Genomic DNA, 26,469 nt, shown 5'->3' with positions numbered 1-26,469 from the left:
GCGGTATGTAGTGAGAGGTGAAAGTGTATCAAGCTGAATATTATGTCTTTAAACTGACACATACGGTTTAATACTACATACAGGGTAAAGTTCTAAGTCACGTGACTTCAGTTATAAGGTTAACACAATGTGGATAGAATTTTTTAAAACTTTGTGCCATATGTGATTTTAATATTGAGTATTTCTATATATTGGACGTGTACCAACTACTCTATTTTTAGAGGTTAATAAATACTGCATATAAAATTCAAAAAGAGTGCTTGATTCCCTATTTTTCTTTTGGTACATGTACTATGATGTTCCATTTCTTTTCTTATAGTATTTATATATATATATATATATATATATATATATATATATATATATATATATATATATATATATATATATATATATCTGATTAGATAAGTACACCTAAGGTGTTCCCACTAATACAGGAAAAAGCTGAGCACACTAAGCGATATAAATCACTAAAAATAGATACGGGTCACTAAGTGTCACTATATACTTATTACTAGAATGCTACTTTAATCTTAATGGATTATATAGTGTGCATATAAAGTGCAATCAGATGAAATGCAATCAAATGAAGTTCTATAATGTCTCAAGATTATAACATACTAAACTCAGGATAATAAAACATATAGAAACAGTAAAAAAAAGTCATCATTTTAAGAAGAAAAGGCTCCACAATTCTCTGCTCGCTGAAGGGTTAAAGGCAGCTCATCCAGAAATGACTCAAGGTTCAGATCGAGTATGAGGGTACAGCTGTTGGCATCTAAAAAGATAAGCGCACAAAAACACCTCTCATACTGCAGAATTATTTTAATAAAATATTACAAACATATGTAACACCTTACCCTAAGGTAATTCCTACTCACAACATGAGCCCTCAATCATAAAAGGTAAAGAAGGACATGTAGATAAAAAAGTGTCCCCCCCCCCAGTGTCCACAGAAAAGCGTCCTGGTAGAAAGGAGTCCTTCTTTGACTTTAATCCAGCCAGGCTCTTTATTGAAGACCGGAGGCACCAAATAGATAAACCAATGGCTCCGAGAACGGCAGTGGATTGCATCCAAGACAACGAATGAAGACCAAGAAAACGCTGAAAAACTTTGGAACAGCGTGTACTGCTAAGCAGCGTGTGTGCAACAAGTGACGTAAGGTGGGTGTGGCCTTACGTGTTTCACTGAAGGTCTTGTGTTGGTACCAACACACGCTTTTCTGTGGACACAGAGGGGACACTTTATTATCTACACGTCCTTCCCTACCTCATATGATTGAGGGCTCATGTTGTGAGTAGAAATTACGTTAGGGAAAGGTGTTACATATGTTTGTAATATTTTATTAAAATAATATTGCACTATGAGAGGTGTTTTTGTGCACTCACCTTTTTAGATGCCAATATATATATATATATATATATATATATATATATATATATATATATATATATATATATATATATATATATACATACATACACACACACACATATATATATATACACACAAACATATACATACACACACTATATATATATATATATATATATATATATATATATATATATATATATATATATATATATATATATATATACACATACATACACACACACACATACATATGTATACACACACACACATATATATTTACACACACCCACTCACACACACAATTGCCACCTTACCAGTTCACTGGGATCTTGTAGAGACAAAAATAATAATAATATATATATATATATATATATATATCTGTGTCAAACTTACTGTGTTAAGTGCATTGAGTGTAGTATCATCTCGAGAAGCAGCAACACAGCCATCTTCGGTAGACCCTCCATCACACATTCCTGCAAAAGCAGCCATACTCCTGCCAAATTAGAAATAGAAGACTGATTATTAAATATATATAACATATGACAATGCAAGATTTGATATCAAACAAAAAGTTAACAAACAATACAAATAAAAATAAACCCCATTTATAAACTTGTTGCACAGCATGCCAAGAGGAGTTTCCTGATTGAGTGCTTCTCCCTTTTTATTCATTTTTTTTTTACAGCCCTGTTAAAGACTAAAGAAACCCTGGGACCTTTTTTTTGCCTCACCTGGCTGCTCGCAAGTACATCAGCAGGTCACAGTCATTAACCCCAGGCATCCATACAAGCTCTTCGTGCTGCGTGATAGCATCCCGATTGGGAGATGGGAATGGCTGCAATTCAGGAAGTTTAGCCTGCAAAAAACAAAATGATATCAAAAGCATTAAAGAATAAACACGTAATTGTAAAATCCATTTCTGCAAAGAGTTTACAGTGTATGCCGATATTCAATAATGTTTTGATCGAACAGAGTTCAACACATATCTGGAGTGAAAGCGCCTAATTATATTTGGCTATTCTACATGTCACACATTGAACAGTTCAGAACACTCTTGCCTAATTCTTAAAAATATCATCAAGAATTAAGCTTTGTGAACTTGCACGATACATTATGTAGTCCAGTGACAAAATTAATAAATGACTTGCTAAAATCGATACACAGCTGGCTCAGGTCTCAAATCAGAATCTTTCACTTTAAAAGACGAATCCTTAAAGGGACATTAAACACTAAATACATGCTAGATAGAATGATGCATTCAAAGAAAAAATTAGTCCATGATTAACATGTAGATGTATTTTTTTTAAAGTTTCATTAGTTGTTTAAAAAGTGACAAAATAAGTGTAAAGTTTTAGTGTCTATAAAACACTGGGAGCTGCCATGTTGTAACTTGTGTTACCTTCTCTGCTGTGGCCAATTAGGGTCAGTTATAAATAGGTCACTAGAGTGTGCAGCCAATGGTTGTGCTGGATTTAACAGTGTTCTGCACTTCCATTTCTAACAGGAACTAAAAAGCTCACAATATCAGAATGGAATTACAGAGGACAAAATAAATAATGAAAGTATATTGCAGAGTTGTTTTATTATATACGATTTATCATTTTATATTACCATCTCAAAGTGTTTAATGTCCCTTTAATGCACCTTCTCATTTGCTAATATATTCATTCCCCATACATTTTTCACTGTGCTTCAAAGCAATGCTACACAAGGAAAAAGATTCCTCAGATTTCTTTATCAAGAAGCCCCCAGTTTTGCCATGTTAACTATATGGATGCAAAGCAGACTCAGGGGGAGTAAATTCTGTCATTAAATAGATATTAATCTGGGTCAGGAGGCCCTTTAGTCATCTGCACAAATATTAGCAGCAAGAATGGAGAGTACTTCACAGGGAACGGCTTCCAGCCTTTGTAATTTCTTATGGACGTAATACAAATCATACGTTAGTGGTTCAAAAGCATTTAGCAGTGTTTTAACTCCTACAGTAAGCACTGTAGTTTCAATAGAGTGGTGAGTGATAAACAAGAAAATGTATAAATTACTGTTCTAGTGTAATGTCTCCGGCTACGTATCCCGGAAGTGTAAGAAAGGCTAACAAACAAAAACCCTTCCTCTCCTCTAAGTAGCCAGGAGTGCCGTAGTAGCGGCAGATCAAACCGCACAGTAATATTCCAGCACACAGAAAAAGCAGGCACCGCAAAATGGCTCAATTAAAAATATTTATTGGAATTTTTTTCCAAAAAACATCAGACATGGTATAATGTCCAGAAAAAGTCTGAAGCTTTTCTCTCCCCCCCCCCCCCCATGGTGCTATAAAAAGGGAAATGTTAACAGTGTATGGCAGTCTAGGATTAAAGGGATAGTCTTGTCAAAATTAAACTTTCATGATTCAGATAGAGCATGCCATTTTAAACAACTTTCTAATATACTCCTATTTTCAATTTTTCTTCGTTCTCTTGGTATCTTTATTTGAAAAAGCAAGATTGTAAGCTTAGGAGCCGGACCATTTTTGGTTCAGCACTAAATGTAGTCACCAATCAGCAAGCTCTACCCAGGTGCTAAACCAAAAAGGGTACGGCTCCTAAGCTTACATTCTTGCTTTTTCAAATAAAGAAATGAAGAAAAATTGATAATAGGAGTAAATTAGAAAGTTGCTTAAAATTGCTTGCTCTATCTGAATCATGAAAGTTTAATTTTGACTAGACTATCCCTTTAAGTGCCACTAGGTGCCAGACTCTCTTTCTGGACGCTATACCATGTCTGAATAAAGGTTTTTAGAAGATTCTTTCCAATAAATATTTTTGTATTTTTAACTGAGCCATCTTGCAGTGCCTGTTTTTTTATGTGTATAAATTATTGTTTAGCTGGGATACAGGGCTTAAATACTTGCATTTACAAAAGGCCCCACAGCCCTTTAACATTTTTAGAATAAGTTAAAAACAGGTTGTAGAAAAAATGATTTTGATCAATTGCAAAGCAAAGTTTTTCTCAAAACGAAACTAACACCTTGAGTGCAGACGGTTAGGGTGCTCGGTGTTTCTACACACTAATGCTACAGCATTTAAGTTAATATTTATTAATAATCTATACCAAGTGGTATTCATTTTGATATTAAAAATTACCTGATGGCTGGGTCCAACTCGAATTTCTCCCTGCGTGCTATTCAGCCTCCTAAAAAACAGGATCTCTTTATTAGATAAAGATATAAACAAAAAACTGCTTATAAGTCAAATCAATGTGAGTTTCTTTAGGTAATTCATACCATTTGCCTCCAAATATATAAATAGTTGGAGATGTAATGTTAAAAATATTGAATATTAGAGATGTGCATTTGGGTATTTAGCTATAAAACAAATGCAGAATATGGCTGCAGCTATTTTCTGAGCCGGATTTCTTCTTGTGAAAGTGCAACACAATGAGATCTGGATTCCTTTTATAATGAAACACAAATGCACATCCCTATTGCACTTTGAAAACATTAAAATGCAACAGAAATAACCTACAAGCATGTTAACAAAAAAATAAAAAAGCATAGCAGAAACCGAAAACGATCAGAGGAAACTCAATTCCAGTGTGATTATTCATCTGACAAAAATAACTGACCTGGTATAGCAAGGCTACAGAATAATTAAAGGGACAGTAACGTCAAAATTAAACTTTAATGATTCAGAAAGGGCATGTAATTTTAAACAACTTTCCAATTTACATTGATCAAATTTGCTTTGTTCTCTTAGAATTCTTTGTTGAAAGCTAAACCTTGGTAGGCTCATATGCTAATTTCTAAGACCCTGAAGGTTGCCTCTTAACTTTTTTTTTTGGTACAGCATAACATTGTGCTCACTCCCATGGAGTTACCTAGGAGTCGGCACCGATTGCCTAAAATGCAAGTCCGTCAAAACAACTGAAATAAGGGGGCAGTCTACATAGGCTTAGATACAAGGTAATCGCAGAAGAAAAAAATGATTTAATTGCTTATGCAAAACTGGGGAATGGGTAATAAAGGGATTATCTATCTTTTTAAACAATAACAATTCTGGAGTAGACTGTTCCTTTTAATATAGAAGAAAAATTGTACAAAGGCTTTAGAGGCAAATGTATTTAATGTAAAACATATGGAAAAGCACAAAACACACTTTAAACATCAACTACAAGACTCTGCAAGTGACTGTTTAGCTATCCATTTACTGAGACTATAGTGATAACTAATGTCAAATATACAGCTTTAATGTCACGGTCACATTTAACAGCTCTAAAGCTTTGATTAAATAATTTGTGCCTAACTCAGGGAAATGTGCACTCGGCACAGAAGGTGAACCTAAACCTAGGTAGGCTCACAGGTCGATTTCTAAGTCGTTGAAGTCGCCTCTTAACTTAATGCATTTTGACAGTTTACAGATTGACAGTGCTAGTCCATGTGTGACACATAGATAACAGTGTTCTCCCCAGGACCTTTATGATGGTGCACCAGATGGCTGATTTTACTGACCACCCAGATAAAATTTTAGCCAATATTAAGCTAAAATTAGCCAATATTAAAAAAAAAAAAAAAAATTATTGCACAGATCAATACATTTATGTTAAATCATGCAATTATTTTGTGCTTTGGATAGCAGAAAATAATATATTAGAAACTATTACACTGCCCCACCTGGCTACTTCATAATGCCACCCGGCTGGCAAAATTTTCTGTGGAGTACACTGGATAGCATTGTGCTCATTACCATAGATGTATTTATCAGTCAGCACTGATTGGATAAAATGCAAGTCTGTCAAAAAAACTGAGATAAGGGGGCAGTCTGCAGAGGCTTAAATGCAAGGTAAAACATGTATTAAATGGACAGTATAATGTAAAATTAATGTTTTATTACATAAAGGGACATTATACACTAGATTTGTTTTTGCATAAATGTTTTGTAGATGATCCATTTATATACTGTTAAAATATGCTGTGACTGTTGGAGAGATTGAAATAATAGGAAAGAAGATGAATAGTGATCAGGAGAGAATAATAGCTGAAGTTGTTGCCTCAAGAGCTGAATGTACCACCTGACTGCCACAGGATTATAAGGGATGGCTAGTTATAGTAAGGCTAGGAGATGGCTAGTTATAGTAAGGCTAAAGGATGACTAGCTCTAATAAGGCTACGGGATGACTAGCTCTAGTAAGGCTACGGGATGACTAGCTCTAGTATGGCTACGGGATGACTAGCTCTAGTATGGCTACGGGATGACTAGCTCTAGTAAGGCTACGGGATGACTAGCTCTAGTAAGGCTACGGGATGGCTTATTATAGTAGGGTTAGGAGATGGCTAGTTATAGTAAGGCTAAGGGATGGCTAGTTATAGTAAAGCTAGGAGATGGCTAGTTATAGTGAAGCTAGGAGATGGCTAGCTATAGTAAGGCTACGGGATGACTAGTTGTAGTAAGGCTACGGGATGACTAGTTATAGAAAGGCTACGGGATGACTAGTTATAGAAAGGCTAAGGGATGACTAGTTATAGTAAAACAATAACCAGTAAATAACCATGAAATTTAACAGTAAGGCTGCATACAGACCAAGCACAGTAAAATTATATGTTAGGTGCTTATCCCATAGGTTGATCAGTTTAAGTAAAGCTACGTATTGTCACAGTACTTCTGACTGACCAGTTTTAGGAAGAATATTGAGTTCACCAATTAAAATATCTTTAAAGATAAATCAGTTTATTTGATTCATAGTAGGGGCACAAAAATCAGTTTTCTTCAGATTGCCCCCTTTAAAAAAAAAAAAAATATATATATATATATATATATATATATATATATAGTGCCTTTTCATATATATATGAAAAAGCACTATACTAAAAAAAAAATTATTTTACATGAAAAGGTATTAATTTATTTTGTCTAAATTGATTTTTAAACTGCACACTGTTAATGGTAACTGGACGCACAACAACAATACCTTTTTTAATATAATGCTTATATATATATATATATATTGCCCCTTTAAATGTGTGTCTCAGATATTAAAAGGGACAGTAAACATCTTGTAATTACAAGATATTGGCTGCAGTCTTGCAAAAAACTAACATACTGGATGAGTTTGAAAATGTTTGGAATTCATTACTATGTTTGCTGCATATGTTTTTCAATAAACAAATTCCACACACACCACTTGCCTCTAGACTTTGATACAGAAAAGATACAGATAGATTCAGTCATTGTGTTACACTATCCATTATTTTGCAATATTTATCTATCTATGAATCTCTGCTGAAGCCAACAACGGACAAATATGTGGCAGTTTTAGGCTTGAGAACCCTGCCATGTGTTCCATCAGTTTTCAGAATTGGGAAACTTTTAAGTTAGTAGGAACAGTGAATTTTTTTAAGTGCATGAAAGAAAATGTTTCATTTCGGTTTCCTTTTAAGGGTATTGTTGACTCTAGTGATCTGTCACTGAGATTATGAAAGTAGCATTTCTTTGTCCTACTTTATATTCCATCTTGCATAACTCATATTGTTATCAATAAAAAGGACCATCTAGTTAAAATTAAACTTTCATGATTCAGATAGGACATGCAATTGTAAACAACTTTCCAATTTTATTTTATCATCAAATTTGCTTTGTTCTCTAGTAATTCTTTGTTGAAAGCTAAACCTAGGTAGGCTCATATGCGAATTTCTAATACCTGGAAGGGTACCTCTTACTTCAGTGCATGTTGACAGTTTTTTACAGCTAGACAATGCTAGATCATGTGTGACATATAGATAACATTGTGCTCACTCCTGTGGAGTTGCCTAAGAGTCAGCACTGATTGGCTAAAATGCAAGTCTGTCAAAAGCACTGAAATAAGGGGTCAGTCTGTAGAGGCTTAGATACAAGGTAATCATACAGGTAAAACGTATTAATATAAACATGTTGGTAATGCAAAATTGGGAAATAGGTAATAAAAGGATTGTTTATCTTTTTAAACAATAAAAATTCTGGAGTAGTCCCTTTAATATAGAAACGTATTTGTACAAAGGCTTTAGAGGCAAATGTATTCAATGTTAAACATAGGAAAAGCACGAAACACACTTTAAACAACCACAAGACTGCAGATGACTGTTTAGCTATCCATTCACTAAGACAATAGTGATAACTAATGTCACCTACACAGCCTTAAAGTCACGGACACGTTTAACAGCATGAAAGCTTTGCTTAATTCATTTGTGCCTAAGTCAGGGAAATGTGCACTCTGCACAGAAGGTGTTAATTTCAGATTCCATCATTCCTTTAAAAAAATTCAGACAAAAGAAACTGATCTATCAAAGCTGTTTCCATGGCAGCAACTTAATATTTCAGCCCTCTTCCGCTGCGGTGAATTACATAAAATGACAAGATTTTCTCTTTAGGGGGAATAAAGCAGGTTACTATAGAAACACTGTGATCACGGAGGTAAACATGCACTGGACAGGAGCCGGGAATGTGAAATGGCAGAAAACGAAAAAGATGAACATTTCAGCAATAATACAGCAACAATACAGAGCTATATTTTGCTTATTTAAATGACTCCAGCACCATTACAAAAGCATGTAAAAGCATGTGTTAAATGATTCCCTTATTATAATAATGTGTAATAGACTTGTTAAAAACGAGTGAGTGCATATCCATCTTATGATTGGCTAAAGCAATCATATGATTTTTAAACAGAAGAGCAACATCCTGATGAAATATAAAAATGTTACAGTAATAATTGTCTTGATTTGCCCATAAGCCAGTGAAAGGATAATGAAGCCCAAAAAGTTAGTGATCTTGTTTAACCAAACCCGGAAAATGTCAATACTCTACTAATCAATTTTATTACCTTAAACAAATCACTAATGATTACATACACGGCTGGACTGGGACCAAAAATAGGAATAAGCATTTTAGGTAATGGCAGCCCATTTCTCCCTTCCTTTTCTGTACGGCTTCCATCAACCTCCCCCCCCATGATCATTCTGTAGCCCCCTCCACTCTGGTTTCCCCTTTCTGCACCCCTCTCCCTGCCAAACTTATTTTCTGTAGCGTAGGGCACTAGTCATGTTCCCTTACCATATAAAGGCAGATGCTGATAACCGAGACTGCTTGGGCTTCCAGCATTATGGATGTAAAGCTACATTATATGGTACAACGGGCTATGTACCACATGACGTATATATATGTCCATTTAGGCAAAGGGGTTAAAAATTTGACTCCCTTACCATAAAAGGGTAATCTGGACTCTTTGCTCACTGTTGCTTAAAGGGAACCTGCCACACTTTAAAAATGCCAAGCATTCCTAAATGTACATCCGAGGTTATTAATTTTATTCAGAGAAAAAGCTGCACTTTAAGGGACACTCAAGTCAAAATAATTTTTTATGATTCAGATTGAGCATGCAGTTTTAAGACACTTTCCAATTTACATCCATAACCAAATTTTGCATGTTCTTTGTATATTCCCACTTTCTGTGAAACAAGTTCCTACTGAGCATGTACTCGAGCTCACAGGGTATACGTATACTAGTCTGTGATTGACTGATACTTATTTGAAGTTCAGAGTAGGTGTTAAATAATTGTATATTTATTATGCACTTGTTAATTATGGAATTCTACTGCATTGAATGGTCCTGGCTTGTCTTTGTAGATGGTATCTATCCTGATTTTAAAAGGTGAGTTACCCACATGTATAAGAGACAAGTGAAGTATTTCACCATTCCTTACAAAGGGACTAAAAGATTGATTTTATAAAAATTTTTTTAACCCTTGTTGCATCTAAAAACAAAACAACATTTTCTATTTTTGTAAATCATTTCATTTTATCACATAATTCTTTATTTGACAGTTTAAATTCTTGCAAAAGGTGTTAAAGGGACACTGAACTGAATTCAGATAGAGCATGCAATTGTAAGCATCTTTCTAATTTACTCCTATTAATTTTTCTTCATTCTCTTGGTATCTTTATTTGAAAAAGCAGGAATGTAAAGCTTATGAGACGGCCCATCTTTGGTTCAGCACCTGAGTAGTGCTTTATACCCAGGTGCTGAAACAAAGATGGGCCCTCTCGTTAGCGTACATTCATGATTTTTCAAATAAAGATACCAAGAGAAGGGGAAAAAAATGATAATAGGAGTAAAGTAGAAAGTTGCTTAAAATTGCATGCTCTATCTGAATCATGAAAGAAAAAAATTGGGTTTAGTATCCTTTTAACCCCTTAACGACCGAGGACGTGCAGGGTACGTCCTCTAAAGGATGTCAGTTAACGACCAAGGACGTACCCTGCACGTCCTCGGTGTGGAAAGCAGCTGGAAGCGATCCTGCTCGCTTCCAGCTGCTTTCCGGTTATTGCAGCGATGCCTCGATATCGAGGCATCCTGCAATAACACTGTCTGGCCATCCGATGCAGAGAGAGCCACTCTGTGGCCCTCTCTGCACCGGACATCGATGGCCGGTATCGTTGGTGGGTGGGAGCCGACTTGGGAGGCGGGTGGGCGGCCATCGGTGAGATGTGTAAGGTGGAGGGGGGCGGGATCGGAAGCGGAGCATCTAAGGGATCTGGAAGGGGTGGGGGGTTGGTCTTGGGGGGGGGGGGGAAAGCTACACTACAGAAAAGGGACATTTTTTTTTAAAAAAAAAGCATTTTTTTCACTAAACTGGGTACTGGCAGACAGCTGCCAGTACCCAAGATGGCGCACATTAAGTCAGAGGGGGAGGGTTAGAGAGCTATTTGTTGGGGGATCAGTGAGGTTGGGGGCTAAGGGGGATCCCTACACAGAAGCATATGTAAATATGCTAACAAAAAATGCACAAAAAAGCCCAAATATACCTTTTATTTTAGTACTGGCAGAGTTTCTGCCAGTACTTAAGATGGCGGGGACATTTGTGGGGTAGGGGAGGGAAGAGAGATGTTTGGGAGGGATCAGGGGGTCTGATGTTTCAGGTGGGAGGCTGATCTTTACACTAAAGCTAAAATTAACCCTGCAAGCTCCCTAATTAACCCCTTCACTGCTAGCCATAATACACGTGTGATGCGCAGCGCCATTTAGCAGCATTCTAATTACCAAAAAGCAACGCCAAAGTCATATATGTCTGCTATTTCTGAACAAAGGGGATCCCAGAGAAGCATTTACAACCATTTGTGCCATAATTGCACAAGCTGTTTGTAAATTATTTCAGTGAGAAACCTAAAATTGTGAAAAATTTTACGTTTTTTTTTAATTTGATCGCATTTGGCGGTGAAATGGTGGCATGAAATATACCAAAATGGGCCTAGATCAATACTTGGGGTTGTCTACTACACTACACTAAAGCTAAAATTACCCCAAAAAGCTCCTTACATGCTCCCTAATTAACCCCTTCACTGCTGGGCATAATACACGTGTGGTGCGCAGTGGCATTTAGCGGCCTTCTAATTACCAAAAAGCAATGCCAAAGCCATATATGTCTGCTATTTCTGAACAAAGGGGATCCCAGAGAAGAATTTACAACCATTTATGCCATAATTGCACAAGCAGTTTGTAAATAATTTCAGTGAGAAACTGAAAGTTTGTGAAAAAATTTGTGAAAAAGTGAACAATTTTTTGTATTTGATCGCATTTGGCGGTGAAATGGTGGCATGAAATATACCAAAATGGGCCTAGATCAATAATTTCGGATGTCTTCTAAAAAAAAATATATACATGTCAATGGATATTCAGGGATTCCTGAAAGATATTAGTGTTCTAATGTAATTAGCGTTAATTTTGAAAAAAAATGGTTTGAAAATAGCAAAGTGCTACTTGTATTTATGGCCCTATAAGTTACAAAAAAAGCAAAGAAGATGTAAACATTGGGTATTTCTAAACTCAGGACAAAATTTAGAAACAATTTAGCATGGGTGTTTTTTGGTGGTTGTAGATATGTAACAGATTTTGGGGTTCAAAGTTAGAAAAAGTGTGTTTTTTTCCATTTTTCCTCATATTTTATCATTTTTTTTATAGTAAATGATAAAATATGATGAAAATAATGGTATTTTTAGAAAGTCCATTTAATGGCGAGAAAAACGGTATATAATATGTGTGGGTACAGTAAATGAGTAAGAGGAAAATTTCAGCTAAACACAAACACCGCAGAAATGTAAAAATAGCCTTGGTCCCAAACGGACAGAAAATGGAAAAGTGCTCTGGTCACTAAGGGGTTAAATAACTTTGAAGGGACACTAAAGTCAAAATAAACAAAGATTCAGAAAGAGCATGCAGTTTTAAGACATTTTCCAATATACTTCAATTATCAGATTTTGCGCAATCTTTTTATATGCACACTTTCGAAGACACCAGCTCCTACTGAGCATGTGCAAGAGTTCACAATCTATACGTATACTAGTCGGATTGAATTATATCTATCACATGATACAGGGGGCTGGAATATAGGGGGGGGGAATATACTGCTTATTTGAAATTAAAGTGATTGTAAAGTCAGCCTCCTGTCTAAACAGCTGTGTAACAGTTATCCCAAAATAACCTGACTTTCATTCATCAAATTTTACGTTTTCTAATGGATACCTGTATTTTCTTAATCTTCTATTAATTTTCGGCAAAATCATCCTCCTCCCGGCATTCGCGCTCCGTTGCTGCCTTTTTTGATTGACGTCTTAATAGCCAATAACGGCTCTAACCACGGGGGGACCTACCCCCTTACCATGACGTAATTCGTCCTTATTGCGCATGCGTTCATTTGCGGTGCAGAGCTAATCTATTGTAAGCTCGTGCACATTTCGCGCATGCGCAATAGAAGTAAACACGGCGTCGCAATAGGATTATATACGGCGTCCTGTCATTTCCTCTGTATTGTAACGCTTGGATTAGTGGATCTGAAAGGGCTCCGTATATACGTTTTATTTATTTTAGCTATGTCACCAACTATGTTTATGAAGAGAATGCAATATAGGAGTAACGCATGCGCAATGCAAAATATACACGGGAGCGCGCAGTGCCGATACGTAAACAGCGGGTGGGACCGCTGTTTACGTAATATGGAGGAAAACTAGCAAACAGTGAGTGGGAGGAGCGGGTAAGTGAATGATCGATATTAAATATATATCATAAAAACGAAATCATAGATTATATTAAAAATTTATTGTGGCGGTATGCTTAATCGGATGATTCTCTACCAAACTATATAATACAAACCTGAAAAATTTACATTCACTTTAAGAGTGTTATTGCTTTGTCTTTTTTTATGCACATGTTAATTATGCAATCCTACTGTATATAGTGGTCCTTTAAGTTCCTATGCCACTACAAACTAGGATACAGTTAGTGAGCAAATAAGAAGCAAGCACACACATGTATGCTCCAGTCACTGGGCATATCCTCATCAGGAGCTGAATGGAGGTGTTCTAGGATTTCAATCTTGACTATATGTTTAGATCTTCTGAAGGAGTGGAGGGGGGAGGGAGGCAACGGAAGTTTGAGGGCCCTAAAATAATAACAGGTGGGGGGATGTGTGGGACCACTACACTAAAGAAGAAAAAAAAAGCATTTTATAGGTACTGGCAGAAAGTTGCCAGTACCCAAGATGGCGGTTAATATTTAGGGGAGGGAGGATTAGAGAGCTGTTGAGGATTATGTCTACCAGTACCTTAGATGGGGGTGAGGGAGGGATCAGGCGGTGGGCAGTGTCAGTTGGGTAGGTAATCTCTACACTAAAGTCAACATTAACATTACATGCTACCTAACGAACCCCTTGACTGCCGGGAATAACAGAAGTGTGGTGCTCAGCTGCAATTATTGGCCTTCTAATTACCAAAAAGCATTGGCAATGCCATATATATCTGCTATTTCTGAAAAAAGGCATTAAAAGCTTCTCTGGGATCAAACATTTGTGCCATGACTGCACAAGCAGTATGTAAATAATTTCAGTGAGAAACCCAAAGTTTGTGAAAAAAAAACAAATTATTCTTACCTGATAATTTAATATACTTCTTGGCAGTGAGAGTCCACTAGGAGGAGGCAAAGACAACACAAACAGGACTATGAATATCCCTCTCACTTCCTCTACCCTCCCAGTAGTTTAGCAGAGGATAAGGAAAAGAAAAGAAGAGAGGTACAAGAGGTACAGAGGTGCCAAAGACTGTCACCACTACAAGGAACACAATAGGGCGGGGTTGTGGACATTCACTGCTAAGAAGGAAAATTAAATAAATCGGGTTAGAATAATTTCAGTTTTCCTTCTTTTGGCAGTGAGAGTCAACGAGAATATTCATGGGAAACCAATACCTAAGCTGTGGCGTTCCCAATGTTTGGGCAGGAAGAAGAAAAAAAAAGAAAAAAGGCAGTCCCAATTATAAGCACCATCTCCGAAATCTCTTCACCAAGTAATATCTCACGGAGACAAGAAAAACACAGGAACATCATGAATGAAAAAAAAGGGACTATAAGAACAACAACTGCTCAACCACTCAACTGAGACCTGAACCTAAAGGCCCAAGCCAAAGACCCTGAACAAAGGAGCCATGTCAATCTACCTACATCGCTAATAGGCTCCTGGCACCTCTCTGAAGGTTGATATAGCCAACTGTCATAATGCTATCCAAATGGAATTGGATAAACAGAGAATAAGCCAAATGAGGCCACTCTAAGAGCGCATTGTAAATAGCTATCAACTCCAGGAAATTGATAGGAAGAGACACTTCCTTTTGGCCCCAAGAACCTTGAGCTTTAAGAGAACCACAAGAGGCAACCCAGCCAGATGGACTTGCATCCACTGAGATAACGACCCAGGAAGGACAGTGGAAACTAAGTCCTAATGAACTGCCGAGGAGAGCCATCAGTTAAGACTCTCCTTCGTCTGGTCATCCAGATAAACAACCTGCGACAGGTCTGAATGATCCCCATTCCACTGTCTAAGCATAAACAACTGAAGGGGATGCAGATGAAACTAAGAAATGGTACAGCGTCAGATGTAGCCACCATGCGATCTACCACCTCCATGCATTGTGCTACCAATAAATGGACATGCGACAGAAGCAAGGAACATGTCTTCTGAAACGCTTCTCTGCATTTATCAGAGAGATAGAAACTCATGCTGACAGAGTCTATATGACTGTCCCCCAAAAGCAAACCCTCGTAGACAGAACAAGGGAACTCTTCTCCAGGTTAATTCTCCAACCATGCGCCCGGAGACATAAAATCATTTTCTGAGTGTGATCTTGAGCCACCAGAAAAGACGGAGCAGGAACCAAAATATCCCCGAGGTAAGAAGCTACTGCAATCCCCTGGAGACGAACAACCAGCATCTTTTTGAGGTCCCAAGGAGCCGTAGCTAAATCCACTGGAACCATTTGGTGCCACAAACTGGTAATGCCTATTCATAACGGCAAACCACAAGAAATGAAAGTAATCCCTATGTGCGATGTGAAGGAACACATTCTTTAAGGCAATGTTTGACAGATTGACCCTCCTGAGCTAGGAGAAGGAAGGACTTTAACGATTCCACCTTAAAGATCAGAGTCTATGACTGTCCCCTGGCACCTTTTACCCTGGATCTGTTGAAATCCCTCAAGTCCAAAATAGGACGGAAAACTCCCTCTCCTTCAGGAACTACATAGAGGGGGAAAGGAGACTATAGCTCCCATATCAATATCAGCCTCAGAATGACTTTCCAAGCTACCCAGCCTGTAGTGCTGCCGGAAGACCTTCTGGGTGTACTATGAGATCCCCTTATCTCTTCTCAGATCTAGATCCTGGTCCCTGACCAAGAGAATCTCCACTAAAACCCTTGACTGTTGCGACTGGACTCAATGTCTGACCAAACCAGGCCTGTCCCTAAAGGGCAAGGATAATAGAGCAGACTCAGGTGCATTATCCCCCGGTTGCGGAATAAGCCACAGAGCTCGTTGAGCCAAGGACACAACGTCGGAGTTCCTAGCATTGATGAGAACAATCTGCAGGATAGCTTCCCTGACAAAAGCATTAGCTAACCCCAGTAAGCAGACCTAATTCTGGATCTGCATTCATTACTTTTGGGAATTAAGAACCTGGCCACCAAGAGGAGGCAAAGACACCCCAGGCAAAGGCTTCAATACACCTCCCACTCCACTCATCTCCCAGTCATTCTGCAGAGGAACAAGGAACAGTAGAGGAAATATCAGGGTAAAAGGTGCCAGATAAATAAAATAAGGACGCCCCACAGAAAAAGTACGGGTGGGGAGCTGTGGACTCTTTCCATCAGAAGAAAAGGAAATTGTCAGGTAAGCATAATTTATGTTTTTCTTCTTAAATGGAAACAGTCCACAGCTGCATTTATTACTTTTGGGAAAACAATACCCAAGCTATAGAGAACACTGAATGCCAAGACGGGAGGGTACATTAGACGGCCCATTCTGAGGGCACCAAGCCTGAAACCACTGCCCATAAAAACCCCAGCTTTGTCCGAAGCCGAGAAAACTTTGAAAGGAAAAGCCCCGAGGACACTGACCCGCAGGTAGTCCAGAGCCTAGTTAGAGACTGCCAATCGGACTCAACTGAGCCAGCAGGCCTCCAGGAGACACCGTCTCCCAACAGTCGGTCCCTCAACTCACCCTTCACTAAAGAAGGGAACACCAGCCTAAATTCCCAAAGGGATAGGACCAGAAAGAACCGAAAAATAAACTGAGAGGTCACAAAATCCATAAATGGAAACCCCCCCCCCCAGAGAGGGTCCAGCTCACAAGGGCCCAAATAAGTCCCGACAGACAAGGGGGGGGGACTACGCTTAGACAAGGAGAAACCGGAGGTATAGAATAGGGCGTAGTAATAGAGAACCGTTCTCTCAAACGTCTTGCAAAAGCACCAAAAGACAACAGAAGACGGAGTCCTCACATCGTCCAAACTAAGAAAACTGAAGTATTTCGCTACAAAAAAAGCGTGTAACCCAGATGAACCCGAGTCAAGAACACGCCACCATCATCAAGATGACACAGAGAATACTTGCTGAGAAGTAAAAGTGGCCCACAAAAGAACAGATTGCAAAAGACAGCTCCCAGACAGGGGGCACATTTTAGGCAATTCAGGCCGCCAGACCTACCCACAGGTCTCCCAAAGAAAGGGGGAAGCACATAACCTTCACGAGGCCCCCCAAGAGAGAGAGGCGATACCCAGAACCCGAGGTGGAGCAATCCTAGATCCACAGCTTGTAAGCCTACGGAACTAGCTACTATACCCACCTAGATTCTGGAGAAGACAACATCTCTCAGAACCCACTCATAGTCAGGGCAGCCCCAGCAATGGCAGGTCTGAACAGGGGAACAGAAAAACCCCAAAACCAGCCCAAAGACGGACGGTAGAATAGCCACAGCCAAGGCAACAGAGCACGGGTATAACCCGACTCCTCAGACGTCTCTCAGAAGCCACTCCCAGCCGAGTCAGCCCCAGCAACGGCAGGTCTGAACAGGGGAACGGAAGAACCCCAAAACCAGTTCAAGGACGAGTGGAAGCCTTAGAACAGGCGACAGGACCGTAGACCCAAAGGATCTAGCAAAAAGGTCCAACCAGTTTCGACACGGAGACAGCAAGACTCCATATGTAACATAACATCCCAGAGAAAATATTCCTCTCTGCTATGGAAACTAACAAGGACCACATCTCCATAAAAAGGAGAATAAGCTCTCACCCAAGAAGGGGAAAATACTAAAAAGCAGCACCTTCCACAAGGCGCAAAGCCCTGTTGGAAGGAGTTCCCCAAAAAACTAGCCTGCTAACGCGCAATCATTGTGCAATGTACACTACAGCAAGCTGACCAAGGGAACCACCTAAGGTGCAAACAAGATCAAAGAGCAACTGTACTCAGAGAACCTGACAAAACAAGCCTAATGAGCAACAGTACTCGGAAAACCTGGCCAACCAAGACCAGGTCAAGGAATCAGAGTAAATGGACATAGCCCAGGTTTCCAGTAAACAGTGGAACCCCGAATCAGCCCTGGAGCCAAAAATCCGGCAATAACCCACAATGGGATACACAAGGGAAAATGCTGAATGAGACTCAGCAATTGGAAGCCCCATGGAGAAACCGGTCCAAGGCCCCAAATGTTTAAACAAACAATACCTGAAAACTTAACACCCTGTCGTATATAACAACCCAGACCACAGGGTGAATAATTTTATATCCAGATCAACCCGGATAACGAGAAAAACTTGCAAGTCCCGACCCAAGGAAGAGACCACTTCTTGCCAAAGTCCCACTCTCCAAAGGAGCTAAGGCGGTAAAAGTCTTACGACGACACTAGAGCCCCTAGACTCTCCAACAGCCTCAGGACAAAATGCAAGGGTATACCTCGAGGGTAAAACCCCTCGAGCAAAGGCTGGTCTCCACATCACCTCTGTACAAGCAGATGATCACAGGGAGAAAGGGGTGAGCTCTCTCCCACCGGGAGAAACCCCAAGCAAGCCCAAGGAGACCACGCACAGTGTTCCTAACAGGGAACAAAATCTCCCAGGCTTCTAAAAGGAGACCTAACATGGAGAAAGCAGAGGAAGACCGAAAAGGTCTCAGAGAAACAGCTAGTCAAAACACAGACAATGTGCAAAAGTTGCAGCTGGTTACATTCTGCAAACCATCCGCTGCAAAGCTGCTGAACTACCCTTTAAACTACTAGCTGCTGAGGACCAAGTCCAAGGAGGACAGTCCCAGAGACTCAAAAGGTAAAAAGCAAAACCACTCATTTGGCGGTAAGAAGGCGCAAAGCCCTCCAACACGTGGGGGAGGAACTCTATGGTCCGACATTACCAGACGCAAGGAGAGAGTGACGCAGCTGAAACTCCACTGACCCAGTCATCCAAATTGAAGGCTATAAGGGTTGAGACAACCCCACCTACCTCGCGGACCTACAGGTCTTCTAGGGTGCAAATCAACCCCAACAGAACCAGCCTGCACTCGGGTCCTAACCATCAAGCTGTATGAATCCTCCCGCAGAGGGGAAGAATAGAAAACAGACAAACATAGGACTAGCATATCCCCAAAAAACACTTCCGCAGAAGTAACAGAGTATCGATCCCAGTTTAAGATTCCCGAAGGAATACCAATAAACAAAATAAAAGACATCTCAATTGGATAAAAAATAAATAAAAGGCAACCCGTAGGTTAACGCCCAATAAGAAAGCAGGCCTACTGCAGGACCAGCCAACACAGAGCCCTAAGCTTCCAACAAAAAAACTGTGAAGGATCTCAAGAAAGAACAGTCAGGAGATTACATAATTTCCACATGTCTAATGAGGTGCACCATTCAAAGCAGACTGAAAATTCCCGTATCCGAGAAGGATAGGATAGACTTTAAAAACATGTCTGTCTGAGTAAGATGCAAAGGCGTGTGACTCTAACGAAAGACTCAACACTCAGGGACAGTTACACACGCAGGGAACTGCACAGGCCCTCCCCAAGGCGGTAGACCTGGGACAATAGGGCACGAGCACAATCGCGCATAAACATGCTGCAACCTCCGGGGGGAACAAGCCGTCCTCAATGGAGGAATAATCATAATCTGGGTTACCCGCATGTGTAGAAGTATGGAGCGGTAGGGAACTCGCCTCTCGGAGGATGGGACCCCCAGAGGCGGATGGCTCAGCTGACCCCTGATTCCCGAGTCCGAGGAACAAGGCACTCTCATATGGCATACAGAACAGAACTGGTTGACATGTGTCAACGAGGCCAATCCGGATCCTTCACCGTACACAGAATCTGAAATTAAAATAGACTCAGTATCAGAATCCTCCATAGCTGAATCTGAAATTTGAACAGTCTCAGCCTCAGAATCCTCCATAACTGGATAGAGGATGTGCAAATATGGACTAAAGAAGTAAAACAAAAATGGCACCTGACACCAGCAATGGCTGGGGCACTCACCACCACCTATGACCAGACCCCTGCGGACTAGCATTTCTCCTTCACCAAACAGTCGAGAAAGCGGAAGTGGAGGACGCCCGACCACAAGGTGAACTGTACAGTCCAGAAAAGCGTGCCCAACCATAAGGTCGCGTCACTTGCAAAGGCCTCAATGTTCCAAACCAAGAGCCAAGTAAACATCACACATAAGAAGGTTGAATCACATAACAAACATGATGATAAACCCCCCTGTTCAATAACCACCCTCAGGAGATATTAACCCTTGATTCCAAGATACTAAAGAAGATGCACTGAGACCCTTATGTTATAGTTAGGCCATCAAGGTGGTAGCCTCTTGGGAAAACCTTTGCATTACAGTACATTCATGAAGAAGTAAAATGAAACAATCTTACCAGAATCTACAAAGTGGAACAGGAACACGGCCCTTCAAGTGTGACGGATAGTAGCATCGCCTCCGCCATGGACTTGAGAGAAGAAAGCAGGCAGTGGAGTGAAGTTTGACAACGCCGATTGCTTGAGGAGCTGTTAACATGAGTCGGGATGGTTTTGCAGAAAGACTTCCTGCATCTCCGGACTCTAACTTTCATCCAAGCCCTCAATGAGAGACTAACAGGATTACTTAAAACTCCTGTCCCATGCCGAAGAGTACTACCCTCCATAAGAGACAAAATAAATTCTGACACTTCTCTGCCAACCCCCTGGGAGGAAAAGCAAAGAATGACTGGGAAATGAGGGGAGTGGGAGCAGTATTTAAGCCTTTGGCTGGGTTGTCTTTGCCTCCTCCTAGTGGCCAGGTTCTTAATTCCCAAAAGTAATGAATGCAGCTGTGGACTCTTTCCATTTAAGAAGAAAAGGGACATACCTATATAGTAGGATCTACTATAGACAATGTACATGGCGCCTCCAGAGTATGATCTCAGTACATAAGTGAGGCAGGAAGAGCAGAGTTGTGTTGTCGGGTTCACAAAGACTATGCTACAGAGTATTAACTATATGAAGGTCTTATAAATGGTCTTCAAAAAGCCATACAAGGGCAAAAGCTTTTCAAAGTCCTGCATACCAATGATAAAATCAGGTAGCTCTATATACCTGTTTAGGAAAAGAAAGTTTTTGTTATACCAAGTAGTACAAAAGTTATAGGGCTTAGAATATGGCAGATATGATGACAAGTTTAGTTAACAGCAGTCAATGTAAACAAGTTTGAACTGGTTGTACGAAGCTTGCCTTGCTTGTTGAAGCATGTATCTGCTGGTTTAAACTTGTCACAGCTAATGCCTCTCTTGCAGTCAGAAGAGTAGACTGGCTCTCTCACAAATTCTCTAAAAACATAAATTATGCTTACCAGATAATTTCCTTTCCTTCTGTATGCGGAGAGTGCAGGGCTTCATTCCTTACTTGTGCGAATACAAAACCTGGCCACCAGGAGGAGGCAAAGACACCCCAGCCAAAGGCTTAAATACTTCCCCCACTTCCCTCATATCCCAGTCATTCTGCCAAGGGAACAAGGAACAGTAGGAGAAATATCAGGGTATAAATGGCGCCAGAAGAACAATACCAAATTTAAGTCAACGGAGAATTCGGGCGGGGTCCGTGGACTCTCCTCATACAGAAGGAAAGGAAATTATCTGGTAAGCATAATTTATGTTTTCTTTCTTAATATGAGGAGAGTCCACGGCTTCATTCCTTACTTGTGGGAAACATATACCCAAGCTCCAGAGAACACTGAATGAACGGGAAGGCAAAAAAAAGGAGGCGGACCCTATTCTAAGGGCACCACAGCCTGCAAAACCTTTCTCCAAAAAGCTGCTTCAGCCGAAGCAAAAACATCAAAGTTGTACAATTTAGAAAAGGTATGTAAGGAGGACCAGGTAGCCGCCCTACAAATCTGATCCATAGAGGCCTCATTCTTGAAGGCCCAAGAGGAAGCCACTGCTCTAGTTGAATGAGTCTTAATCCTCTGATGAAGCTTATGTCCAGCTGTCTCATAAGCTAAGCGAATAATGCTCCTCAACCAAAAAGATAAGGAAGTGGATGAGGCCTTCTGCCCCCTACGCTTTCCAGAATAGACAACAAACAAAGAAGAAGTCTGTCTAAACTCCTTCGTAGCCTGAAGACAGAACTTCAAAGCCCGAACCACATCCAAATTATGAGGTAACCGTTCCTTCGAAGGAGGAGGATTAGGACACAAGGAAGGAACCACAATCTCCTGATTGATGTTGCAATCTGAAATGACCTTAGTAAGAAAACCTAACCCAGTGCGAAAAACAGCCTTATAAGCATGAAATACTAGGTAAGGAGGCTCACAATGCAAGGCAGCCATTTCAGAGACTCTGAGCGCCGAAGCAATAGCCAGTAGAAAAAGAACCTTCCAAGACAGTAATTTAATGTCAACTACATGCATAGGCTCAAATGGAGCCTTCTGCAAAACTTTAAAGGGACAGTATACACTCATTTTCATATAACTGCATGTAATAGACATTACTATAAAGAATAAGATGCACAGATACTGATATAAAAATCCAGTATAAAACGGTTTAAAAACTGCAAGTGAGAAAATAAGACACTCCCCCCCTCCCCCTTCTTTTGCATATGAAAAGACCCTTTACACAAACAGGAGCAAGCTGGAGAAGGTAGCTGATAGTATTCACATCAAACTTTGGGGCTTGGTTAGGAGTCTGAAAATCAGAGCAATGTTATTTAAAAATAAGCAAAACTGTACATTTTTTTTAAAAAATCAAACTTTATGGGCTATATAAATAGATCATCTACAAAACATTTATGCAAAGAAAAAATTAGTGTTTAATATCCCTTTAAGAACAAGATTTAAACTCCAAGAAAGAGTGCTAGATCTAAACACAGGCCTGATTCTAGCCAGAGACTGAACATTTGGAAGCTCAGCAAGCCCTTTTGTCCAGTAAAACAGATAGGGCAGAAATCTGTCCCTTAAGGGAGCTAGCAGAAAGGCCCTTCTCTAGACTAGACCATCCTGGAGAAATGAAAGAATCCTGGAAACCCTGACTTTATGCCAGGGGAATCCACGCTCTTCACACCAGAATAAGTAGGTCCTCCACACCTTATGATAGATGGGACGAGTAACCGGCTTACGAGCTTGAATGAGAGTACCAATAACTCTCTCAGAGAAACCTCTCTAGGCTAGGACTAAGCGTTCAACCTCCATGCAGTCAGCCTCAGAGAATCTAGATTTTGATGAACAAAAGGACCTTGTTCCAGCAGATCCCTGCGACAAGGTAACTTCCATGGAGGAGATGACGACATCCCCACTAGATCGCAAAGCACATCCTTCGCGGCCAAGATGGAGCAATCAGTATAACTGATGCCTGTTCTTGCTTGATGCGGGCCACTACTCGAGGAAGGAGAGGTAATGGTGGAAAAAGGTATATAAGACTGAACCTCCAAGGCAGCACTAATGCATCTATTAGCTCCGCCTGAGGATCCCTGGATCTCGACCCATACCTGGGTAGCTTGGTATTGAGACGGGACCACATGTAACATTTCCAGCATGTGTCATTCTGTTGCTTTAAGAGGAAGCTACCATGATGCCTTGGGCTATATAAGCCCTCCTCTTTATAACTTCATTGCTTGAGTATTTTGTTCTAGCAAGAGTTGCTTGCTCCCCCTTGCTGAAGCCTCATTTGTGTTTACTGACTCTTGTCTATTCTAAAGTTACTTGTTCCTGTGCCAGGATTCTATTCCTTGCTTCATTTTCCTGTTGCAAGTTACTGGCCTGCCTGACGTCATCGGCAGCTAATGAGTGCAGCTTTCAGCCTGTCTGTTACTCTCCACCTACTTATCGGAACCTATATTCAACTCCGGACACCTGTTACCCGGATCCTGCTCCTGTTTCCAGACACCTGCTTACCGGATCCTGCTACTGAAACTGGTCTCTACTCTGGAGTCTTTTTGCTGTATTGGTTTCTTGTTGCCGGAACCGGCTTCCTTACTACAGTTCCTTCCTCTGTCAGCTGCTACAGGTGGTGTGACTCGGCAGCAACTCCCTGCCAGTGTGTCCTGAATCATTCCGGACTGCTTCCTGCCTCATTCAGCTATAGTATCGGCATACCGGTATCATTTCATTACTTTTTGCATATATATGTACTACGTCACAAATATATAAAGGTAAAGCCCAGAACTATTGCATACATCAAGCTACAGCAATCTAAGATCCACACAAGCCTAATCTGTCATAAATCTATACTATAGTGATAGGGTATTACACGCCATGAGATCTATCTCCAGAGTCCCCCACCTGTTGCATATCTCCGCAAACACCTCGGAATGGAGAGACTATTCCCCCGGATGAAAGGATTGTCTGCTGAGAAAATCCACTTCCCAGTTGTCCACATGTGGATCGCTGACAGCGAACATGTGAATGTGGATCGCTGACAGCGAACAGTTGTGGGCCTCCGTCCACTCCAGAATCCGAGATAGCTCCCTCATTGCTAGGGAGCTCCTCGTTCCTCCCTGGTGGTTGATGTAAGCCACAGAAGTGATATTGTCTGATTGAAATCTGATAAACTGGGACGAACCCAGACGGGGCCAAGCAATAAACTGGAAGTGCTGGTCCAGGAAGGCAAAACTTAGAAATTTAAAGTGTTCCCTGTGGATTGCGATATGAAGGTAAGCATCCTTCAGATTTATAGTGGTCATGAATTGTCCCTTCTGGACTAAGAGAAGGATAGACCTTATCGTCTCCATATTGAACGAGGGGACGTTCAGAAACTTGTTTAAGCACTTTAGGTCCAGAATTAGGCAAAAAGTTCCCTCCTTCTTTGGGACCACGAAAAGGTTTGCGTAGTATCCCAAGGCTTGTTCCTCTATGGAAACCAGGACAATGACTCCTAAGTAGGACAGATCCCGAATGCACCCCAGAAAGGCATCCCTCTCTTCTCTGGTTTTGATGACAGATTTTAGAGAAGGAATCTGCCCTTGGGTGGAAGAGACTTGAACCCAATTCTGTAACCCTGAGCAATGACCTCCAGGACCCAAGGATCCTGCACATCCCTGAACCAAGCTTCTGAGAAGAGCGAAAGTCTGCCCCTAGCTGATCCATAGACGGACCGGGGGCGACCCCTTCATGCTGATTTAGTCTCAGCGAGCTTCTTACTCTGCTTGGACTTATTCCAGGACTGAGCCGGCTTCCAATTCTTAGATTGATCGGCCTTAGCGGATTGCTGATGCTGGGATTTGTCAGAAAGAAAGGAACGAACATTATTAGATTGTCCCTTAGATCTGTTCTTTTTATCTTGCGGTAGGAAGGCACCCATGCCCCCTGTAATCGTAAAATAATGGAGTCCAGGCCTGGACCAAAGAAAATCTTACCCTTGAATGGAAGGGAAAGGAGTCTGGACTTGGAAGTCAAGTCCGCAGACCAGGACTTCAGTCACAAAGCCCGGCCGGCCTGAACAGAAAACCCTGCAGTTTTAGCATTTAAACAAATAATTTGCATATTCGCATCACAAATAAAATAATTAGCGACCCTTAATTCTATCAAGAATAATATCGAGGGGACCTTCCACCTCAATGAATTCCGATAAGGAGTCACACCAGTAGGTAGCCGCTCCTGCAACTGCGGCAACTGCCGCCGCTGGTTGAAATAAATATCCCGAATGTTGAAACATCTTTCTTAACAGAGTTCCATCTTTTTAATCCATGGGCTTTTTGAACGACAAACTATCCTCCAGTGGGATAGTAGTGCGTTTTGCAAGCGTGGAGACAGCGCCATCCACCTTAGGGACGGAACCAATCCTCTCCCATTCGTTCTTAATAATGTTTGCCATATCTACAGGAACAGGGAAAGTCTGAGGAACAACCCTGTATTTGTAAACTAACTAGTTTAGGAATTAAAAGTTCTTCAGGCAGTTTGGCCTCTGGAACCTCTAAGGTAGCCAGAACTTCCTTTAAAAGAAAGCGCAAGTGCTCTATCCTAAATCTAAAATCTGGTTCCTCCGGAATCAGAGGGTTAGATGCAGCCGATTCAGACCCAGAAAGTTCACACTCTGAAGTTTCAGACAGAACTTCATCATTAGATAACCATCAATAAGCTATAGCCAATAAACTAGATGATGACCCCTGGGAAGGATAGCAATATTTGACCTTTCACTTGCGTTTAGCAGGGCGAGTTAAAGCACTAATGGCCACAGACACCGCCATTTGTAACTGCGCAGTGACGTCTGGAGGTAAAAGGCCTCCTCCAGATGGAAGATCAGGCGTGCTACGGGAAACTGCATGT

The 26,469-nt window shown here is 40.6% G+C and overlaps 1 protein-coding gene across 9 annotated transcripts in view; it reads right to left on the bottom strand.

The window, feature by feature from the left end:
- Positions 1 to 26,469, bottom strand: part of RERE (arginine-glutamic acid dipeptide repeats) — a 1,074,498-nt gene that overhangs the window by 205,163 nt on the left and 842,866 nt on the right. For all 9 annotated transcript variants that reach the window (XM_053690444.1, XM_053690440.1, XM_053690438.1 and 6 more), the window contains 3 exons: positions 4,501 to 4,549; positions 2,110 to 2,234; positions 1,772 to 1,871 (listed from right to left, as the gene is read on the bottom strand). In XM_053690444.1, the coding sequence (XP_053546419.1) occupies positions 1,772 to 1,871; positions 2,110 to 2,234; positions 4,501 to 4,549 (274 nt within the window). The remainder of the gene's footprint in view (positions 1 to 1,771; positions 1,872 to 2,109; positions 2,235 to 4,500; positions 4,550 to 26,469) is intronic.

The sequence above is a fragment of the Bombina bombina genome, chromosome 8, assembly GCF_027579735.1.
Source record: "Bombina bombina isolate aBomBom1 chromosome 8, aBomBom1.pri, whole genome shotgun sequence".
NCBI lineage: Eukaryota > Metazoa > Chordata > Amphibia > Anura > Bombinatoridae > Bombina > Bombina bombina.
The sequence above is the reverse complement of the archived record's forward strand: the minus strand, read 5'-3'. Positions and strand labels throughout refer to the sequence as shown.